The 23657-nt window shown below is 38.8% G+C and overlaps 1 protein-coding gene across 6 annotated transcripts in view; it reads left to right on the top strand.

Moving 5' to 3' along the window:
* NEDD4 (NEDD4 E3 ubiquitin protein ligase) overlaps positions 1–23413 on the top strand; it is a 124452-nt gene extending 101039 nt beyond the window's left edge. For all 6 annotated transcript variants that reach the window (XM_057722394.1, XM_057722399.1, XM_057722395.1 and 3 more), the window contains 17 exons: positions 1756–1875; positions 4040–4243; positions 5445–5525; positions 5750–5804; positions 5901–5959; positions 7004–7069; positions 10780–11009; positions 12428–12549; positions 12639–12709; positions 13723–13818; positions 14167–14240; positions 14526–14586; positions 16743–16802; positions 16888–16995; positions 17620–17716; positions 19620–19692; positions 20427–23413. In XM_057722394.1, coding sequence (XP_057578377.1) covers positions 1756–1875; positions 4040–4243; positions 5445–5525; positions 5750–5804; positions 5901–5959; positions 7004–7069; positions 10780–11009; positions 12428–12549; positions 12639–12709; positions 13723–13818; positions 14167–14240; positions 14526–14586; positions 16743–16802; positions 16888–16995; positions 17620–17716; positions 19620–19692; positions 20427–20529 — 1680 coding nt within the window. In that variant the 3' untranslated portion in view covers positions 20530–23413. The remainder of the gene's footprint in view (positions 1–1755; positions 1876–4039; positions 4244–5444; positions 5526–5749; positions 5805–5900; positions 5960–7003; positions 7070–10779; positions 11010–12427; positions 12550–12638; positions 12710–13722; positions 13819–14166; positions 14241–14525; positions 14587–16742; positions 16803–16887; positions 16996–17619; positions 17717–19619; positions 19693–20426) is intronic.
* The last annotated feature ends 244 nt before the right edge of the window (positions 23414–23657 follow it).

Here is a 23657-nt window from a genome sequence, read left to right as displayed (position 1 = left end):
TCTAGTGGTGATTTACATTTTATGTACTGGAAAAGCTATTTATGTGCCTTTTTCTTTTCAATACATTCATTAGAAGTTTGTTTTTTTACAGCTTTCTTAAGGTATTATTTACATACCATAAAATCCACCCATTTTTACTTAAAAATTTTAGTAAACTCATTTACTAAAATGAATTTTAGTAAATTTATGCAGTTGTAGAAACACCTCCACAGTCAAGTTTGAGAACACTTCCATCACTGCAAAAAGTTATCAATCCTAATACCTACTCTCAGCCCCAAGTGACCACTCATCTGCCCTCTTTTGCTACAGTTTTGCCTTTTCTAGAAATTTCATATGAGTGGAATGACAGTATGCCATCTTTTGTGTCTGGCCTCTTTCACATCATGTGATGTCTCTGAGGTTTATCCATGTTGTTACATGTCTCAGTAGCTCATGATATTCCATCATCTACATTCCGTCTGTCTACTCACCAGCTGTTAGACATTTGTAAAGCTGGGCAACTTGAATTCCAGTATTTCGTAGACTCACAGCTCATCATAACTGTCAGCAATGCACATCTACCCCAGTGTATCTAGGGAGCAGTGTACTCTAGCGAACAGAGAGAGTAGTGGTGATAGTTTCTATATGTAAGACACATTAGGGAACCTGGCCAAGCCCTGAAGAGTCTAATCTGGTTCAAAAGATAAAAGGAAGGATTTCCCTGGTGGCGCAGTGGTTAAGAATCTGCCTGCCAATGCAGGGGACATGGGTTTGATCCCTGGGCTGGGAAGATCCCACATGCCACAGCACAACTAAGCCCATGCACTACAACTCCTGAGCCTGTGCTCTAGAGCACGAGAGCCACAGCTCCTGAGCCTGCATGCTGCAGCTACTGAAGCCTGCAGGCCTAGAGCCTGTGCTCCACAACAAGAGAAGCCACCGCGCTGAGAAGCCTGTGCACCGCAATGAAGAGTAGCCCCCGCTCACCACAACTAGAGAAAAGCCCGCATACAGCAATGAAGGACTCCCCTCCCCCCCCCAAAACAAACAAACAAAAACGCAGACAAAAAGAAATACAGACAAAAGGAAGGCCAGACCTGGACTATTCTAAGTAAACCTGGAAAACTAGACTTCTTTTGTTCCTTAGTAATAAACTACACTAATCAGCACTTCCCAAGTCCTCACAGGAAGAAAGCAGGGGTAGCTTTTGACTTGGCACATAAGGGTGATAATTTGACTCCTTGGGTTCAAATCTCAGCTCCATGCTAGCAATGTTATCTGTTAGGAAATTACTTCCATTTTCTAAGCGTCAGTTTCCTCTTAAGTAAAGTGGGCCGGTAATCTTAATCATCTCTTTAAGGTTTGTGTGGAGGTTAAATGACACGATCTGTGTTGAAGCACATGGTGTGTGGTTATTTCTTGTGTTTTGTAGTGTTGTTATCACTTTCATCATTATTGTCTGTTCTACTGGGGTTTTTTTAAGTGAAATGCTGTACACTTTAAAGTATGATTTAAGGGGACTTCTCTGGTGGTCCAGTGGTTAAGATTCCGTGCTTCCAGTGCAGGAGGCATGGGTTCAATCCCCGGTCAGGGAACTAAGATCCCACATGCCACACGGCACAGCCAAAAAAATACACACACACACACACACACACACACACGTAAATTATTTAAAACATAATTCATTTTAAAGAGAGCAGTGAAAAAGGGATGTGGTCCTTTTAAAAAGGATTCTTTCTTATTAATATTTAATTCTCCTGTTATTCTTCACTTTAGCTTTTGCCTACTTCATCTGGATTACCACCAGGTTGGGAAGAAAAACAAGATGAAAGAGGCAGATCATATTATGTGGATCACAATTGCAGAACTACTACCTGGACAAAGCCCGCTGTACAGGTACCCTGCAATCTGCCGTTAAAGTGTTTTCTTACATAATTTGAACCATCATATTTCTATGGAAGCTATTACGTCACTCTGTAGTATATACTGGATGCTTCTAATTATTTTCTGACATTGGTGCTGTGTGCCATTTCCTACAGATTCCTAATATACATGAATCACCGCTCATTATTATGTAAAACAAGCCCAGTTGGGAATAGGAGGACAAAGTAAATGATCTGGCCCACTGGGTAATTTTGTAGTTTAAATGGTTAAGATCATTATTTTGCTAAAAGATAATTTTGGTGATTAGCCTCTATCAAAGAACTTTGTCATGATGACACTTTGTCCTTGGCAACAGTGAGTGCCTTTTGTAATACAGCAAGTCCCCTACATACGAACGGGTTCCGTTCCAAGAGCACGTTTGTAAGTCCAATTTGTTCATAAGTCCAATAAAGTTAGCCTAGGTACCCAACTAACACAATTGGCTATGTAGTACTGTACCATACACAAATAATACATTAAAAAACAAACACAAAAAGAAAACGTTTTTAATCTTACCTTGTACAGTACCTTGAAAAGTTTAATAGTACAGTACACCAGCTGGCATACAGGGGCTGGCATCGAGGGAACAGGCAAGAAGAGTTACTGACCAGAGGAGGGAGAGGAGGTGGGAGGTGGTAGAGCTGAAGGATCGACAGCAATAGGAGATGGAGGGCAAGCTGCAACTTCACTCACGCTTGACATTGTTGGCACAGATTCTGGTTCCTTGCTGGATTCAATTCTATCTACCCTCTTGAAAAAACAATCCAGTGATGTCTAGGTAGTAGCTCTTTTTTTTCTCATCATAGATGACACGATAGCACTGGATTGCATTCTGAACGGCTGCTACATCCTTCGTGTACCATTCTGCATTCGGGTCCTGTGCCTCAGAAACTAACAGTGCCTCCTCAAATAAAGAAAATCCCCTTGCCGTTTCCTGCATCGTGAATCTCTTTGGTTCTTTAGTTACTTCTTCCTCTTGTCACTCCAGTCTTTTAATTATTTTCATTTTTGTTTCCACTGTTATCACTTGGCAGTTCTTGGCAATACCAGCTACATCACTACTGCTTTTATGCTTGCTTCCGGACATCCTGGGCTTGCAGTAAAGATACTGTACTGCTGTACTCTATACAGTACCGTATAGTAAAGTACACAGAAGCACTTGTAGAGGATGCATGCATGTGACAGTGTACAGCAGACACATGAACTAACTTACATGATTGGACATGTGAACACATATTCACATCTTTGAAAGTTCGCAACTTCATATGTAGGGGACTTACTGTATTTCCTTGTAAGTGTTTAGGAAAATATTTTATCATTTCTCTTATAGAGAAATTTTTTAAAACTGAAAAGTACAGAGAATAATTTAGTAAATACCCATTTTCTTAACACCCTGAATTGACCACAATTAACAAATCACCATATTTGTTTCTAGATATTTTCTTTTTTAAAAATAAAATCTTACAGATAAAACCAAATTTCTTTTAACCAAGCACTTGGCCCATCTGCCCAGAGGGAACTACCGTCGTGAGCTTGTTGGTGATTCTTCCTGCCTATTTTACATACTTAATAGAGAGCTAAACAATGCAAAATATTATCTATGTCCGTGTGTCAAATTTTGCAAAGATGTTATGTAATTCTGTATATTTTTTTCTCACCATTGTTTTAAAACCCTATCATGTTGTTTTATATATAGATTCAGTGTGTTTATTTTAACTACTGCCTTATATTTCATCACATGAATATATTACACTTGAGGTATCCATTTCCATAGTATATGTTTGCCATTCATTTTGTCTGCCTAGCATTTGAACCCACTTTTGTGTACGGGAAATTCCCTGTATGCATCTTCTGGGCTAGCAAAGACAACCTTCTCCAGTTGGCACTGTGGCTTCCCTTGCAAATAGGGTTAACAGACTAATGGTTAACCAGCATCTTACTGCTCAAGAATTAGCTGAAAAATTATAAATTATTTTAAAAACAAACTTTGACAAAACACTTTATTGGAAAAACGAGCCTGCGATCTTCAGGCCTGTTTATAAGCGTGTGTGTTATTTGCAGATTAAGTTACCTTTTTAACCACAGCTATTTGTGTGTTCTCTATAAACGCTACTCCGTGATTGAATGGATGTGCTAGGCCACAGTGGAGAGCAGCCAGCTGCCATCAAGCCAGGGTTCTTCTGCAGGCCCGCAGCCACAGGCCTCCACGGGTGATGCAGCACAGCCGGCGACCCAGCCATCTGAAGTGGAGCAAGGATTCCTTCCCAAAGGCTGGGAAGTCAGGCATGCACCAAACGGAAGGCCTTTCTTCATTGACCACAACACCAAAACCACCACCTGGGTAACTTCGGTGCTCTCCAGTTTAAATTTATAACAACAGCAACAGTCTCTTATGTGTAGTTCTTGATAGTCTTTAATTGAACATTAATATACCCTACATTTCCTCATCCTCACTTAAAGATATGTTGAATTCTTACTAGTATCAATATTATTTCTATTCCATATGTTTATGCCTGTCTTTAATATTTGGGGGGATTCTCATGGAGATACATTTACTTCCTGTTTGCAGTTTGTGGGGTGGGGGGGGGGTGTTGTTTGTTTGTTTGGTTTTTGGACACACCATGCAGCTTGTGTTATCTTCGTTCCCCAACCGAGGACTGAACCTGTGCCCCCTGCAGTGGAAGCACGGCGTCCTAACCACTGGACTGCCAGGGAATTCCCGTGTTTGCAGTTTTTAGCTCACTAGCCATGAATGCTTAGGAAGATATTTAGTCATAATCCTTTCCCTTTATATGAGGCTTATGGTTCCAAAGTACTTTTGTATCCATATCTCATAATATCCAAAAAACCTTATGAGACTACATAGAATAGTTATTTTTATTTTAAGATAAGGCTTAAAGTTACTGAGCAGTTGAGTCACCACTAACAGAAAAATGACTGAAAATCAGCAGCAGATGAAGAGATTTCGATTGTTTGTTTAAAAAGACCAGTATACCTAAATAAAACTAAAATTATACAATAAATTATTTAATAAATTAATATTAAGATAATAATATATAAATCCAAATAAATTAAATTGTGTTCTTTCAATAATTTGAATTGTCTTTAATAACCTTTTTGAGCTTACCTTCCTATCTTTCAAAAATATTAATAAATTAACACCTTAGCAGATAGGTGTCAAGAAGCATGTTCAGGGCCTCAGAAATAACATGTGCTCCAATTTTATGACCCACTGTTACACCAGTTTTTATTTAGAGAAGAGCCCTATGCAGTGACACAGTCCCTAGAGAGTGGGGAAGATACTCCAAATAGTTTCTGTGAAAGAGATGGTGAATTCATACTGATCTTCCTCTGAGACCTGAGAACTGAATACTGTAGCCTGTAAATGATAGATTTTAGACGAGAACCTGTTATTTCATAGAGTAAGCAAATGAAATAAAAGTTATATCCATTGATATTAGAAAACATAGTAACAGATTGACTTTCATGATTTTAAAGTTTGTGTATGTGTATTGTTTCCTCTATTTACTCTACCAAAAAAGGAAGATCCAAGACTGAAAATTCCAGCTCATCTGAGAGGAAAGACATCACTTGATTGTTCCAGTGACCTGGGGCCTTTACCTGTAAGTTTATATATCTGCTACCAGTCTAACTTAGCTACCTCTAAATTTGTAGTTTGGAATACAGTCGTTCTTCAACAACTATAATTAACACTATTGTGAAGTGTGGATGTTTTCTACTAAGAATGGAATATGCAAATTAAAACAACTATATAACCAAAGCTGTTTTTCCACCCATACATCAAAAACCCTTTCCTAACATAATTGAAATACATTCTTCATTGTAGCCAGGATGGGAAGAAAGAACTCACACCGATGGAAGAATCTTCTACATAAATCACAGTATGTGCAATGTGATTTTTTTCATTACATTGTCTTTTGCAATATCAAATTTTATGCAGGAGGATGGAGAATATCTTTTTTTCTCTCTTTCTTCAGATATAAAAAGAACACAATGGGAAGATCCTCGGTTGCAGAATGTAGCAATAACTGGACCAGTAAGTCTCTTTGTATCGGGATCCTGTGATGGGGTTGTCCTCTCACCTGTCTCTTCAAGGGTGGATAATCAAGGGCATAGCACTAAAGGTGTAGAGAGGAAAGCACATTTGCAGAATTTCTCCTCTCCCCACCGCCCATACACTAGGTCTCAGTTAATTGAAAAGAGCATATAAAGTCGTTATCCTTATTCTACGCAACAACCTTGGGAGACCAGTGAGCCGGAGAGTCAAATGCTAGGTCCGTAGGCTGCTGTGCTCAGGCTGCTACTTGCCATTGTCTGAAAAAGAAAGCTGGCAATCCTCAGCAGATCAGAGGAGCCAAGAGTGTATCTGGGGGGCAAGCAGATGGCGCCCTATCAACTCAGGGTCATGTCTTGAACTTTTTGGTTGAAATCGTTGTAAATACCAGTATGTAAGATGCACTCATATTTAAGTACAGTTATTACCGTGTATGATGTTTATACTGTTCTTGAGTCAGATTAATGATAGGAAAATCATTTTCCTCTTTTATATAGCTTCTTTTTCCAACTTTAGTTTTTCAGATTTTAACTGTTTTCTAATTCACAAAAATAAGTAAAATTGAAGATACAGTTCTTTTAGATTACTCTTCTGACTCCATGTTTAGTCTTTTAAAGTAATGGATAAAAAAGACAACTCCTCAGAGCTCAAGAAAAAAGTACATTTTTCAAATTGTTCCTTTAATGGAGAAATCACTTGAAAGTCTCTTTAGAAATGGAAATTCTCATTTCTAATATTTCGCTACTTGGAAGACATTTCCTGCTTCTGGCCTGTTGCATTTCAAGAATATTGCATGATGAAAATTACAGCCATAGGAATTGCTGAATACAATTTTATCTTAAACAGAGAAATTAAAAATTTTAAAGTTTTGTATTTGTTTCTCTTTGAATTAAACTTTTCTTTCCAAATATTCTCTTTTAATGCCTTTAACTTATGTTCATAAAATACCCAGAGGGGAGTTTTTTTAATTGTTTCAGAATAAAACAACTTAAACAATCTTTATTTTTCCAAAATTTTCAACTCAAGGCAGTGCCCTACTCCAGGGATTACAAAAGAAAGTATGAGTTCTTCCGAAGAAAGTTGAAGAAGCAGGTTAGTGATACTTATAATGATTTCTCAGGAATGATTGTCATATAGACTGAAAGCATGGGAAATGCATTTAAACAGTAACAGAATTTATTCTATATATTAACAACTTTGAATAGTTTCTTATAGGGAAAGGATGTGTATTTTTTGAGTAGCTGTAATATATGATTAGAGACCACAGTTATTTTATGTGTTTAGTTTTCAATATACCTTGTAATATAGAAAAATATTAGAAGTGTGCTTTTCAAGAGCTCTAACCTGGTTTCCTCGTGGGTTTGTGGGATGTGGATTTTATAGAAGCTGAGCTCAGGAGGTTATCCCCAGGCCTGGACTTTGCTGTGTAGGAGAACACTGTGGATCCCTTTTCTGCTTTGACTATTGTTTTCCAGTCTTAATCATTCTTTACAGCTTCAAGTATAATATATCTCTGCATAATAGGAAAGTACAGCTGTGATTGGAGTAGTCCTTTTTTGCTTGTCTCCTTCTGCTTATCAGAAATGTTCACTACGCTTTTTTCTGTCACCACAAGTTCAGTATGTTTGGAACTAAACTCATCTGCCCATTTCATTTCTGTTGGTGGTGACTATTTTTTTTTGAGTAATTAATTGATTGAAAGATTCTTTAAATTCCATATTGTTTTACAATTTTCAAAGGTTTCAAACAAATGATTTCAAATAATTCCATAATAACCCTTTCCCCCCACCCCTCTCCCCCTGGTAACCACTAGTTTGTCCTCTGTATTGTGAAGGTGATGACCATCTTTTAATGCCTTTCTAATTTGCTCGTGCTTTCCCCCTTGCCCTGCAGTTTAGGAGTACTGCCACTAGGTGGCTATATTGGGTTACACTTTCTTGCCTTCCAAGCCTGAAGCCTGCTTTTCCAGATTCAAGATGGTGGGTCTGCTTCCACAGATTTTCTCCTCCAAAATTTAACAAAAATGAAATATGATCTTTTTTTAGTGCAAATATTGTATGCCTTGATAAAATCCTAAAATATCATCAATATTTTAAATTCATTTTCAATAATAGCTTTGTGTTAAAATCACTCTGGAAATGTGTTTTCTACTTCTTAAAATTCTTTGGGATTTTAAGTCTATTTTGAGTTACTTGTCTAATAAATGTTTTCATTCTTAATGACAATAAACTGGTGGAATAGAAGCACTAGCTTCTCCATTTGCCAGTCTGAACAATTATAAATATGTTACAGTATCTAATGGCTGGTGGGGCAGCAGGTCACAGAATACAAAACCCATAATGAAAGCAGTAATATTTATTGAGCTCTCACTACATACCAGGCATTTTTCTTAACAAGTTACATATATTACCCATGTGTAATCTCTATAGTAACTCTATAATGAAGGGACTATTATTATCACATTTTAGAGTTGAAGAAACTGAGGCTCAGAGAAATTAAGCATTGTGATCAAGTTTCATGGTTTTTAGTGGCAAAGCCAGATACAAACCAAGTAGTCTAGCACCAGAGTCCATGCTCTTAATTCACATAACATATCGGATTGGTGATTAAGAAATTACCCAGGATGCAACAAAGGTATATAAAAAGATAAAAATTATGAAAGAAAGCTTAAGAGGCCTGAAGCTGTTCCAGGAAGAGAGATTCAAGAGGCTGAGAAGCTGAATCCTTAGTTTAACAAAGTGTCCCAAGCAGGACTTAAAAAATAAAATCCCTGTCTGGACACATCACAGCAAAAGAGCAGAACCCCATGACAGAGATAAAAGTGTCTATTCCAGTGCTCCGGAGCCTTGAGCTGTCCTTAACCTTTTCCTCCGCCTCATTCGTAGCATCTCATTGGTTAGGAATGAGGGTGCTGTGTCAGCACGTGAAATGCATTATCCCAGTAGGTCCTGAAACAGCTCCCTGAGCGTCAGTATTGTTATTGTCCCTGTTTTATAGATGAGGAAATTATGCCTTAGAAAAGATGTGCAAGGTGAAGCCAGGACTTGAACACAGGGTCACCTAACTCCAGAACCCATGTGTGATCCACCACCCAGCTCAGATGTGGAAACCTCCCCTCCAGCCCTCTTGTCCGTTGCTGTCACTCACTCACTCGGTCCATTCGTCTTCTCTCACACCGACTGTTTCAGGGCTCGTCCACTGACCAGCGTGCCGCTTGTCTCTCCTTAAACACACCCTTTCCACGCGCCGGTGTCCACCCCTGAGAACACACCAGCCTGAGCCTGCGGCTCCTCTCGGCAGCTCCTCCTAGTCAGCCTTCACCCTGTCTGCACTGTGGCCTCAGACTGCTTCTGCACCTTCTTTCACTCTGTTCCCTCCTCTCCTTTCTCTCCTCCTTCTGTACCGTCCAGCTGTCGAATGGCTTAGACCCCTCCCGCATGCTGGTCTCTCAGTCCCGGTCCCTCAGTCCCTCTCTCCCTTCCCCTCCTGAAGCCTCGTTGATTGTCTCACTTGCAATTAATAGCTCAGTCTTTTTGCCTACAAAACTTTGCTTCTGTTTCTATTTTTAGCAATTTTTCCTACTCTTTTAAATCTCAGAATTTGTAACATTTACATTTGTTTCTCACACACACACCAGACTGTACACTGCTTGAGGACGTGACCACATCTTATGCCATGTTTCTTATTCCCTTTTCGTCCCATCTCTGGCCCCACTGCAGTACCTGCCTAGCCTGGGCCTGGCCCAGAGTGGGCCTTCAGTAAATGCTTGGTGATGAGTCACTTAACTGCACTGTGTGCCTAGTGTCTAAAATTCTAAAATTACTTTTCTTTAATCCTACCACTTTTTAAAATTGCATAAGCAGCAGAGGAAACTGATTATGTTATGCTTATATTGCATATATAAACTGCTTATATTATTATGTTTCTATACGACTTTCCACTTTTCCTAAATATACTGAGAGTGAAATTGATTTTCTTTCCTCTTAGAGCTAACCCTCTTTTTTTGAAGTGACAGAATATTAATAGGATGTTTTCTTTTCATGGTTTCCACGTGAACACTGCACACAAAGCACTCAAGAATAAAATATTCATATATATTTCTATATAATTTACAATAAGAGCTGCCTAAAAGCATAGCTATCTACATTTGTCATATAAGCAAAGTATGTACAGAAGATGAGTGAGGCAGTGTAGCTCATTCGTTAAGAACAGAGACTCAGGCGCTAAGACTTTCTTAACTTGTAACTTTAGTGTCTTCATCCATAAAATGAAGACAATAACAGTATCTTCTTCTTGGTGTTATTCGGAGGAGTAAATGAGTTAACCTATTAAAATGCTGGGAACAGTGCTGGCACAGTCTGTAAATATGAGCACCTGTTAGTGAGTAAAGCAGACAGGCTCCAAGGAGGAAGAGTGGAGGGCAAGGAAGAAGCCTGAGCCAACAGGCAGACAAGTGCCAGGCAGTGGCTAGACTGACTGTAGGTCACAGAATGGTCTTCACTGGATTTTAAGATGGAAAACACGGTGCATGAAATGCCTTCCCATGGGTGTTATTACCACCATCAGTCCCTGCTTCTTCAGGTGTGAAAATCAGAAGTCTATGTTATTAAGTGACTAGAGAAAATGAATGAGTTCTTTCATACTGTAGAGGAAATACAGACAATATCACCTAGTCCTGTTTTCCCTGCAAAAGGATCTTGGGCACAGGGTAGAATACAATGAATTTTATAAAATTCGTAAGAGAAATTTGTCGTCCTGTTGAATTGATTTAAACCATCGGTGTCTCTTCTCTGGGTTTTCAGAATGACATTCCAAACAAATTTGAAATGAAACTTCGCCGTGCAACTGTTCTTGAGGACTCTTACAGGAGAATTATGGGGGTCAAGAGAGCAGACTTCCTCAAGGCTAGACTGTGGATTGAGTTTGATGGTGAAAAGGGACTAGATTACGGAGGAGTCGCCAGAGAATGGTTCTTTCTGATTTCCAAGGAAATGTTTAACCCTTATTATGGGTTGTTTGAATATTCTGCTACGTAAGTACCTTTACAGTGACTGTATACAGAAAGAAAATCACTGTTTTGAAAGTAACAGAGTGATACGATACAAGGAAAATGTACATCACGTGCCAAAAAAGGGAGATTATAACTAATGTTGTTTCAGAAAGAACTTTTTAAAATTGTGGTGAAATATACATAACATAAAGTTTACCATTTTTATCATTTTCAATATATAGTTCAGTGGCATTAAGTACAGTACATTCATTGCTCTGTAAACCATCACCACCATCCATCTCCAGAACTCTTTCATCATCCCAGACTGAAACTCTATACCTTCTAAACACTGTCTCCCCCATTCCCTGGCATTAACCATTCTACTTTCTGTGTCTATGAATTTGACTCTTCTCAGTACCTCCTATAAGTAGAATCATACAGTATTTGTCCTTTTGTAACTGACTTATTTCATTAGCATAACGTTCTCAAGGTTTATCCATGTAGCAGCATGTGGTAGAATTTCCTTCCTTTTGAAGGCTAACATCCCATTATGTGTATATATCACTTTTTGTTTATCCATTTATCTTTCAGTAACATTTGGATTGTTACCACCTTTTGACTGAAGTGACCTTTTTTTAAAAAAAAATTTTTTTTTTTAATTTAATTTTTTGGCTGCGTTGGGTCTTTGTTGCTGTGCACAGGCTTTCTCTAGTTGTGGAGACCGGGGGCTACTCTTCATTGTGGTGCACAGGCTTCTCATTGCAGTGGCTTCTCTTGTTGCGGAGCACGGGCTCTAGAGCGCAGGCTCAGTAGTTGTGGTGCACAGGCTTAGTTGCTCCGCAGCATGTGGAATCTTCCAGGACCAGGGATCGAACCCGTGTTCCCTGCATTGGCAGGTGGATTCTTAACCACTTTGCCACCAGGGAAGTTCCCAAAATGACCTTTTTTTTTTTTTTTTAAGCTTTTTATTGGAGTATAATTGCTTTACACTCTTGTACCAGCTTATGAGGTACACCAAAGTGAATCAGCTGTATTTATACACATATCCCCATATCCCCTCCCTCCCGCGACTCCCCCCCCACCCTCCCCGTCCTGGCCCTCTAAGGCCATCACCCATCATCGAGTTGATCTCCCTTTGTTATACAGCAACTTCCCAATAGGTATCTATTTTACAATTGGTAGTGTATCTATGTCTGCGCTACTCTCTCACTTCATCCCAGCTTCCCCTTCGCCCCCCCGCCCCCCCAGCCCCGTGTCCTTCAGTCCGTTCTCTGCATCTGCATCCTTATTCTTGTCCTACCTAAAATGACCACTTTTAAAACCATTGAATCCAATGCTCTATATGATTCTAATAGAGGTGAACAACTCTGAAAAGAGGGAGATGATTTACAATTATCTGTCATATTAAAACTTTTGTATGAAATATAGAAAGAAACATTTAAATGTGGTTATCTTTACAGGGATAATTATACCCTACAGATAAATCCCAACTCTGGATTGTGTAATGAAGATCACCTCTCTTACTTCAAGTTTATTGGCCGGGTAGCTGGGATGGCAGTTTATCATGGCAAACTGTTGGATGGTTAGTATTAAGCATAAGACTTTTTTAAGTGTACTTATCTGATTTCTTTCACTTGGTAATCATTTTAAATATATTTGATTTTTTTCAAGGCTTTTTCATCCGCCCATTTTACAAAATGATGCTGCACAAGCCAATAACACTTCATGATATGGAATCAGTGGTATGTCTTTTTCACTTATAAAGTATAACTTAACAAGCAACTGAATATTTTAAAGACTTACCTTTTAATGATGAAGAAATCAATTAGTGTTCCAAAATACAAATGAACATTTTCCCCAACATTTTATTATGAAAATTTTCTAACATATAATGAAATTGAAAAAATTTTACAATGGATATGTGTGTATCCACCTCACAGATTCCACGGTTGGCTTTTTATCTATTCTTACTTGTTCACCCCCCATCCATCAATCCATCTTATTTTTCTGGTGCATCTCAGAGAAATTGCAGGTATCAGTAAACTTCTCCCTAAATATCTCAACATGCTGTACAACAGTTTTATGTGTCTCTTGCATCAGTATTTAAGTTGTGATTATTTGTGATGAGTGGCATATGTTTTCAAAATGGCAGTCCAAAAGCAAGGCCTTGAGATCAGGCTACTCCAGGATTAAATCCGTGATTGTAAATTTGTAACTTATGCTGAATAGCATCATGCAATGTGTGAACACATGGATTCCAAGACCTCTTCAGTGTTATTAAATCCAATTTGTGTAACACATCATCAGTGTGAACAGCATAATTCTTTATAAATCATAAAATTGCACAGTTATTGGAGTTGGTTAATTGAGGTTTTGTATTTATTTTGAGATTTTTCTTCAACTTGGGCCATGTGTAACAGGTGCTGAGTGCTCCTGAGTATCCATGGGCATTAGGATTCATCTCAAAACTGACCCTTTAACTGGATAATAAAATCTGTACCTCCACTGCTTCCAAACAGAGATAGGCTCCTAAACTTTTAAGTAGGCACCATGCTACTGATATGTGCATTTATACTCATATACTTATTAGTCATTTAATAATACTTGTGTGTGTGTGTGTGTGTGTGTGGAAAAGATATCCAACTGACCTTTTCATCTTTTGTCCAATTATTCAGACTCTCAGCATACTTTCTCTGCAGATTCAGGTATCTTCTTTCTATATAGAGATTTTAAATATGCAATTTTTCCCATCTAGGATAGTGAGTATTACAATTCACTAAGATGGATTCTTGAAAATGATCCAACAGAATTGGACCTCAGGTTTGTCATAGATGAAGAACTTTTTGGACAGGTTTGTAAATTTGGATTAGTTAAAATGGTACCTAAATTGTGAAACTTTAGAACTTAGGTTTAAGTGAAATGTTATAAAAGTTTAGATGTTAAATAATGCACATAGTCAGCATATTTCTGCACTCTTATTTTTAAATTTATTTTCCAGTAACAAAAGCTGTCTCTCAGAAAGAATTTCTGCTTCTTTGATATTTGACTCATTCTGTATTTGTCTGAGTAAAACTAATATTTCAAGTTTTCTTAGCTTTTGCAAGGATTTAATTTAAAACACCAGGTTTCTGGTATAACTATGTGTATACTTAATTTTTTTCACTAAAATAACATATCAAGATATCGTGTTTAATTTTAGACACATCAACATGAGTTGAAAAATGGTGGATCAGAAATAGTTGTCACCAATAAGAACAAAAAGGAATATATTTAGTAAGTATTTTGTTCTAAGTATTTTACTATATTTTGTAAGTTTTTTATTGGAAATAATTTTGTACTTCTTTCTGAGAAGAGTCTTTGTCTCTTCTTTCTCTTCTCCCAGAGTCAGAGCCTCAATGTTCTTTTCTCTTTTCTATAATAATGTCGTATTACTCACTCATACTCAGTTTTTGCCTTGGACTTAGCTAGTCTTTATTTTTTGTTTCTAACCAGAATACGTGTACCTTAACAGCTTTTCTTGTTTCCTGTGAAAAAGATGAAATGTTTTGTTTCTTTTAGTCTTGTAATACAATGGCGATTTGTAAACCGAATCCAGAAGCAAATGGCTGCTTTTAAAGAGGTATTCATTTTGTTTCTCTTCTATAATTTCAAAGTACAGTCCATAAGTTTTAAATATTGGGCTTTATCATGTCAGCAAAAAAGTAGTATATGACTTACTTTTTAAAACCATTTTAAATTAATTTTCATACTAACGAAAGATTAAATGAATAGATGTTGAGTTAAAACACAATCATTCAAGAAGTCCATGTGATAAACAGTCCTGCTTTACACGGATCCCCCTCACCTTTCCCAGTCCCACTCCCGTCATCTTAAGTAACCTTGGGTGAACAAAGGAACAACAGTGCCAGAGGGATGGTGGGATATACTGTTTGTTTCTTTTCCGAAAATAGGATCCCACCATGCATGTTGGTTTGTGATTCTCTTATCAAATACGTATTGGAGGTCTTTACATGTCAAGATGCATAGTGACCTTTCTTTGTGGCTGCATTTTATTCATAATCTAAATTCATAAGTTATTTAAACTTCCCAGTTGATGGACATTCAGGCTGTTGTCAGGGCACTCATTTCCTAAGCTAACTAAAATTCTTCTATTAAATATTTATCACATGCTTTTTCATTTATTCAACACTAAGCACTGACTGTGTGTCTGGTGCTATGCAAGGCAAAAAAAAAAAAAATCCTAGGTCCTGCTGTCGAGGAGCAGAGAATCAATCTAAAGGGGGAAATGGACAGAGGCAAGCCTGCAGTACTAGGTGAGCAGAGAAGAGAGGTAGAAACCAGAGCACGGAGAGGTGGCGGCAGGGGACGGGCAGGCTAGGGACTGGCCAGCCACAGAGAAGGAGGAAATGCAGTTCTAAGTAGAGGGAGCAGCACGCGTGAAGTCTGGCAATAAGACAGACCAGGCACACGTCAGCAAGAATACCAGCAACTGCTGTACTGGATAAGAGGGTGCAAGAGGTAAAACTAAGCCTGGAGAGGTGGGAAGAACCAGATTAAGGGGCCTGTTTGTTTGGAGTTTTCTCTGAAGTCCAGTGAGGGAGGAAGGTGGCATTAAAGGCTGTTAACAATAAAACACCAGGATTCAATGTACATTTTGGCCGAGGTCATTCCAGAAGTGGTGTGTAGTGAGCTAGAGGAGGGCAAGAGGGGCAGCAGAGCCTGGTTGGAGAAGCGCTGCAGTAATCCCAGGGCGCAATGGTAAGGATGGTGGGAGGAGAGCTGTGTGTGCACATGAGTGGCACTCAGGAAAGGGGAACTATAACTAAGGGTGATTTAAAGGATAGAGATCTGGGGATCATCTGCATGTGTGTAGTGGAGCTGTGGACCAGACAAGATGGAAAATTCAAAAGAACAGTGAGAACAGTGACCGTGGATAGCCACATGTGGGGATGTGGAACACCAGCATTTAAGGAATGGACACGAGAAATGGAGACATCAGTGGAAATCAGAAAAGGCAGACAGAGACATAAGAGAAAAACCGCCAACAGCAGACAGAGTTTCAAGAACAAAGGTGTTGTTGACAATATCGTAGTACAGAGAAGTCAAGTAAGATAGGGAACTAGAAAGCATTTCTTAGACGTTGCTGTGAAGCTGTCTTTGAGTTTCTCCAGGACACCTTCAGGGAAGCGTTGATGAAGAGGTCAGCCTGCAGTGGTCGAGGGATAGATGGGGGGGAGCAAGTGGATTGGGAAATGCGTAGTAACACTATCCAGAACGTGGAGAGCAGAAAGAGGGGCATGCTTTCTCGTTTTGTTTTTAAAGTAGATAAGGCTTGAACAAATTTAGATGCATCAGGAGTGAGCTAACGAAAGTTTAGTGATAACATCCTTGAGGAAGCAGATGAACCACAGAGAGGAAGTGGTCCCTCCCTCCACAACAGTGGGGAGGAGGCCCTCACGGTGTTGGTGCTGGTTGGTACGTGGGAATGCAGAAGGTTGAGGGAATTCCATCATGCAGAATTGCCTCTATTTTCTCTCTCAAATAGAAATTATCTGCTGTAAAGAAGGGGTGACATGGAGGAGAAGGAGGCTTAAAAAGTGCAGGGAAGTTTTAAAATAGCCACTTTGAGGAATCAGTGAGGGAACAGACATGTACATTTTCTTGCCAACATTGAAATGTCAGTAAAGAGCCCATGAATGTGTAGTGAAGAAGCCAAAGTATGTGATTGTCCATTGACCCCGCTGACCAGGGTTTTAAATATATTCTTTCTACTAGGGATTTTTTGAACTGATACCACAGGATCTCATCAAAATTTTTGATGAAAATGAACTAGAGGTAAGAAATATTATTCTTATCTTAAAACAGGACCTTTGTATCCATTATTTTTCTTGTCTACAGTTTGACATTTCTTATTATGTAGCTTCTGATGTGTGGCTTGGGAGACGTGGATGTGAATGACTGGAAAGAACACACAAAGTACAAAAATGGCTACAGTGTAAATCATCCAGTCATCCAGTGGTTTTGGAAGGTAATGGAAAGCTTCCATTTTCATAAATTACTTTTTAATAGATTCAATCATATTTAGCCATACTAGTGGATCACATATAGATAAGACAAAAATATATACAGCCCTGCAAAAATTATCTTTGATTTTGTACTTACATACATTTACTTTCTGGATATGGTCCCAACCTCCATACATATTTTTAGATAAGTAAAATGTGCAGACTGTAGTAAGTGGCCATGACAGCTGAGATAGGCATCAGTTCCTTACTACAGTAGGGACTCCTCCAGGGAACTTGTAATAACCTGCAGTATATTCTCTGGGACTCCTGCATGGCTCCTTGGGGTGTGATTTTCCATGTTATAGAGAAATGTGTATGCCATTCAATGATACCAGTAAATACAATTTTTAAAAAGCTGTGAGTCACATCCGAGAGGAAATTTTGTCACTTTATTAGGGTATAATCCCATTCCAGAGAGTTATCATGTAGCCTTGGAAATGAAGTTTCAAAAACTTTGTGAATCACCCATGCAGATTTCATAAGCGATCATTAATGCTGTAGCTAAGTTCTGATAGCATGCATTTCAGGATAGTTTTGCTACTGTGTTTCCCAGTGCTGTTCCTAAGTGCTGCTTTTCTCCTGTGCAGGCTGTGTTAAAGATGGACTCAGAGAAAAGAATACGATTACTTCAGTTTGTCACTGGCACATCCCGCGTGCCCATGAATGGATTTGCTGAACTGTATGGTAAGGATTTCCCGTAGGTGATGGAAAAATGGAGCTTATGCCAGTTGTCTTTTTCATGGACGACTAGTCTTCAAGCTTGTATCATTTATGCAAATATTTAGCTTAATCAAAAAGAATTAAGATTTTAAAATGATTATTATTAGGTACACTGAAGTAGATCAAAATATCTGTACCCTTTCTAATCAGATAGCAAAGGAGAAAACTGGAAACATGAAGGGACTCGAGTCACTTTCCATTCTTGAATTTTAAATTTGATTCCCATTCTGCATTCCGTTCCAGAAAAAGCACTGCCTGTAGTGTGATGGTTTAGGGCAGGCAGTGTGTAAAGTTCCACAGTGTACAACAAAAAACAGAGCGTATCATAGTAGAATACGTTTGGGGGCAAGAATGGACTAAACAAAGTTAAATATTTTGCTTATTGGAATGACATGTACTTGCTTTTAAAGATACCAAGAAGAACAAATCTTTCACAGAAAGTAGAGCCAAGACTGGAGCCCTGCTGTCCGCTCCTTGGCAAACCTGGTTTCCTTGTCAGGCTTCATTTATATCTGTTTGCAGAACCTGTCGCGCAGCTGCCACATCTCCCCCTAGAGTGCCCACTCCCAGCGAGGAGGGTGAGACCGGAGCTGTGCGGCTCACCAGTGTGCTCATTCCCTGCCTGACTGCACTTGCCTTTCCAGTGGTTTCACCTGACCCCCTTCCTGTCTCTTCTCCTATACTTTAGACAGTTGGTAGAGAAAATCAGAGCAGGGCAAACACCCCTTCCATCTCTAGCTCCCCTGCCCTCTTTTATGCAGCCCAGGCCCACAGCCATCCACTGATATCATGAATTTTTTTGGAATCTGGGGGAGATATCCCACACCCAGGTCCAGAGTTATTAATGTTAGACTATAAATTCAAATTCTTAAGGGTTTACAAAAGACGTAGAAGTTGCTTCAGAATGTTAATATTACAATACAGTATTATCTAGCCAATAAAAAGTATGTTGCAGTTACATTGGTTGACTCACAGGGAGTTTTCCAGATGGCTTGTTTAGGTGAGAGAAGCAAGAAGCAGGGAAATATGTATGAGTCCATGTCACGGAAAACACAATGACAAAAGTACTGAAATTTTAACCATAAGCACAGTTGTGATGGGTGATGTGTGAAAAGCAGTGCTTTTTGAGAAGACAGTAATATGGAAAATATTACGTATTTTTAGTGCTGCTTTTGACAGTTACGCTCACACACACATATTTGGATATGAGTCTAAGACATGGAGAAAAGTATGGAACGTGACTCACTGGGTTGTCAGCATTGATGACCTGGGTGGTTGGAGGATGTTGAGAATTCAAGAAGGGATAGCTAAGCAAAAATTCCAAAAGTAAAAAAAGTTTCTAAGAATGTCCATAATAAGAGAAAAATGTAGCATGAATAACATGATTCCATGCACACAAAATCCTATACAGATGCACATGCACAAAGAGATTAATGATAGGATGTTTACTCAGCTTTAATGGTGGATTTCAGGTGATTTTTACATCTTTCATTATATACTCTCACTGCAAAAAAAAATAGACAAAAAATAATCAGAAAAAAAAGCTGTTTTCAATGGGACTCAAAAAATGCACATTTTCTGTGTATGACAGAGGTGGTATATGGAAATGCAGGGCTGGGAAACAGCAAAAGCCCCTTCAGACACGCCCCCCAGAGCAGAGTGATACCATGGTCACAAATGAACTGATAGGAGTCCTCATTTCATGGCTGTTGTTGTCAGGCCCAGGACAACATTATTTCTTTTGAGTTTAAAGAAACTAGATGAGTTCTCCATGTGCTTAAGTTCTACATTAGCAAAAATGATTTGTGAAATGCCCAGAAATTCCTGTAAAGACTAAATGAACCAAAGCAACTCTTCTTCCTTCTAGGCTCGAATGGACCACAGTCATTTACAGTTGAGCAGTGGGGCACCCCTGAGAAGCTGCCAAGAGCTCATACGTGGTAAGCAGTTTCCTTGACCCTAGAGAACAAGTCCGCAGAGGGAGGAGGTCCTCTAACAGTCTGGGTACAGAAGGTCTAGTTCCCTCTGTGCTGTGCTGGTGGCAGATATGGGGTCGGGGGGGGGGGGGGGGGGCAGTGGGTGGAGAGGGGAGGGAGGAGGAAGCAGACCGGGAGACAGTGACACCAACCCAGGAACAGGTGTTTCTTTAGTGGGCAGGCCTGGGCTTGAAGTCCAGGTAGCTGAACATTGGAGAGACCCATCTAAACTTTTGACCAGGGGACATCCCTGGTGGTCCAGTGGTTGAGACTCCGAGCTTCCACTGCAGGGGGCACGGGTTCGATCCCTGGTTGGGGAACGAAGATCCCACATGCCGCGCATTACGGCCACAAAAAAAAAAAAAAAAAAAGAAAAAGATAAACTGTTGACCATATGTTGCCTCCAGCACATGAATGATGAGCCATCCCAAGAGGGACTAGAACATTCCCTTTTGAAGGTTCAAATGACAGGAACCCAGACATTTGGAGGTCAGGGTGGAGGTGAGAGGTCACCACCAAGAATTCACGGGGAGAGTCCACGCCTAGAGTCCAATCCTAAGCCTTCCTTCTCCCTGAGGAGAAAAGGTCTTTCCGTGTTGTTGGAACCTATCATCACAAACAGCTGTGCCGTGAACAGTTTGCTGTGGGAACTTGCTTTGTCAGTGTCCGTCATAACCAGCCCCTCTCTGTTCTTTCAGCTTCAATCGCTTGGACTTGCCACCCTATGAGTCGTTTGAAGAATTATGGGATAAACTTCAGATGGCCATTGAGAACACTCAGGGTTTTGATGGCGTTGATTAGATTACAAGTAACAATCTATGGTGTTTTACTGCCACTTTTTTAATAAGCAAAATCTTGGATTAAAATTTTCCAGGGAACTACTTACTAACCCTTGGCCATCGATGCTTCCCAAATATTGGAGAAAATCATGTCAAAAAATTAGAAGAAATAGTATGACAACTTTTCCATTATTTCATTCACTTAAATAAGGTGTTGCTTTTTTATACAGTGGTTTTGTTCTATCTTGAGTTCACACTCTAGGATGTAAGTCCTGTGCGCCTGAAATCGTGAGTTTTGTCCTTGACATTTACCTCTTTTACAGTATTTGCCAGGCAGTTCTTTCATAAACTACTGAAATGATAACTGTGAAATATTTGTGATGTGTCATGTGAAAAGTTTGATGCTTTTTGAGAAGGAAAACTGAAATTGGGGGAAAAAGCTTTAATATTGAGTACACTACAATATATTCAGTGCTGCCTGCAGCTAGTTATTATTTTGTAGACCTGCCTACTGCAAGTTACCGCCCAGATTTTTGGAAAAATCTTGGAAAGTGTGTTACCTATATTTTTAGTCAACTGACTCACTTGCAAAAAGCTGTTTACTTCTTCATTTTAAAAAGTATTTGGCTTTTGTTAACATGCGGTTTTACTAAACAAAGTGGTTCATAAGACGTGAAGCAGATTCAGACTTGCGAAGGGTGAAAAGTATTTTATCAGCACCTCCCTCTTGCCTGAATATCCTTATGGCTCGTTGGTAGAGTCATCACTCTTTACTGTTTTAGTTTAGTGAAAAGAATTCCTTTTCAAACTAAAGCTCGACAGATCAGTATTCCTAAATATGCCTTGAAGAACTAAGTTAAATGTATAATACTCGCCTTTACTAGTCATTCTTTACACTTGCACAATTATGTAGTAAATATATGTTTACAGGGTTTATTATGTTTACAGATTAAGCTAATTTCTGTAGTTGCATTTTTATATTTTTAGTATTTCACTTTAGTCAAAAAAACCAAATAATTTGTTAAAAATAACCAAAGAATAGTTAAAATGCATAATTTGTACTAAATTTGTTACCATATTTCTTATGCTTTTTTTAAAAAAGAACTGTTTACTATGAAAACGATGTTTTGCTATAAATCCAAAACTCTTTAGGCAAAATGCTACAGATAGATTCCTACTTCAGCCAAATTGAAGTACATAAAAATCCTGTGCATGCATTCAATGAGGGTTTACTGAATGCCTGCAATATGCACAGCTCTGTCTAGGCCCTGGGGTGAGAGCTGTTAGCTTCCAGGAAATCTAGCTGAGTCCCCATCCTCAAGGAACTTAGAGATGTAGAAAGGAATTTTCAAACAGTCAAAAGTCAGGGTAAGCAGAATAAGGCAAAAGGGAAAGTGTTCCAGTGCACCTGCAAAGAATAAGTGTGCCAAGACTGTATTTATATATTTTATGCCTCTATTGGAATGATTATATAGAAAATGCTCTTGCAAAAAGATAAAGCTATTTCTCAGTGTGGTATCTTGGTGATTTAAGGATAATTGTAAGTATATGTTATGAATCTTCTTAAACACACACACACACTCTGAGAGTTGTAAAAAGTGCATCTGGCTCTCGGTTAAAGTTTGTGGGGGTCTAACATAGTGGGTACCTTTCAGCACCTGGTAGGGATCTCACCTGTGACAGAAGCAAAACCACTTTCCAAACACCACATCAACAGCTCAGCTTAGGGAGAGAAATTCACAGATCCGTGCACCCGGTGTCTTACCTTCACTTGTGTTAACCAGCATTCAGAGGAAACCACCAGGTGTAGCGCTAATTTTGTCACTTACCAGATGTTTAAACTGAAGCAACACACTTCACCTCTCTGGACTCCTGGTTCTTCATCTGTCAAAGGAAAATAAGCATGCACACTTTCATTGTCATGTAAGATTGTTGTGAGTTCCAGAACGATGCTTTGTAAAGTATCAAACAATCAGAAGGTGCTTTGTGCTGACCATCAGATTTTGTCAAATCAGATGTGAACACATACTACACTCCTAAAGAAAAATCTCTGCATTTCAAAATAAAATGACTGCTAACAGACAAGGAAGTAGGAACATCTCTGATATTGAATATATACAAATATATGTACACATGTTTATCTGTACATGGATCTTTACATCTGTACATTTTCTCCACATGAGCAAAGTAATATTGATACGGGCCAATGCATTTTGGAATGTTCTCATGTAGAACTGAATGTGAAAACTATTTTTATTAAAATAGGATTTTACCACATGATTGTTTAAATATCGCTTCTGTGAAATATAGCAGATAACAGAACTTGAGAAAATATAAAGCTTGCGTTTCTTCTGACTCATTCACTTGGATGATTCTCTGACTCAGATAAACAGGGTGTTAATGAGACCAGACACTTCCACCAGCCCCCAGCCACAGACCATCATCTCCTTTGTCTCCCAGGTGTGCACTGATGGTCCGAGAGGAACCTGTATCAAGCAGAACAGCCTCCCGTCCCAGATAGCAAAGTATCTCAAATGCATTCTATGGCTGGAAGTAAATAGGGCCATTTTCATAAAGCAAGAACGTCATATTTTTTTTAGAAATTATAAGCACATAATTTTAGCCTGTGTTTACTCTGTAATCAAAGAAATTTTAACAGACAAAATTGTATTACAAATGCATTTCCTCCTAATTTAAATGGTTTTTTTCTTCATTTTTTATTTATAATGCTGAAATTATTCCAGCGAATTATCAAGTTCAACAATTCGTTTGGATTACAAGCCACTTGACCTTGTTTTTTTTAAATCTTCTCATATGGAAAAAAATATATCAAGATTAATGTATCAAAATTTATTGCATACTTTAAAACCATTTTTAAAAATCTTGATGCCGCAAATAAAGTTCTGTTCTAGTAAAAACAAAAACTGTGATTCATTTTCAAATAGAAATGTTTCCAAGCTACTATCCCTGGTGATAGTTCATGGAATTCTCAAGACAACCTTGAATTTAGCAGGTGACCTAGCATCATTATAAATTCTTAACCACAGAGAATCTCCACTTTACAAACAGGTCATGTTCCCAAATCTGATTGTTAGTAAAATATCCAGAAGACAGTATCATAATAAAGTTACAAATGGACTGGATTTCAGA

Source organism: Hippopotamus amphibius, chromosome 2 (assembly GCF_030028045.1).
Source record: "Hippopotamus amphibius kiboko isolate mHipAmp2 chromosome 2, mHipAmp2.hap2, whole genome shotgun sequence".
NCBI classification, from domain to species: Eukaryota; Metazoa; Chordata; class Mammalia; order Artiodactyla; family Hippopotamidae; genus Hippopotamus; species Hippopotamus amphibius.
The sequence above is the reverse complement of the archived record's forward strand: the minus strand, read 5'-3'. Positions and strand labels throughout refer to the sequence as shown.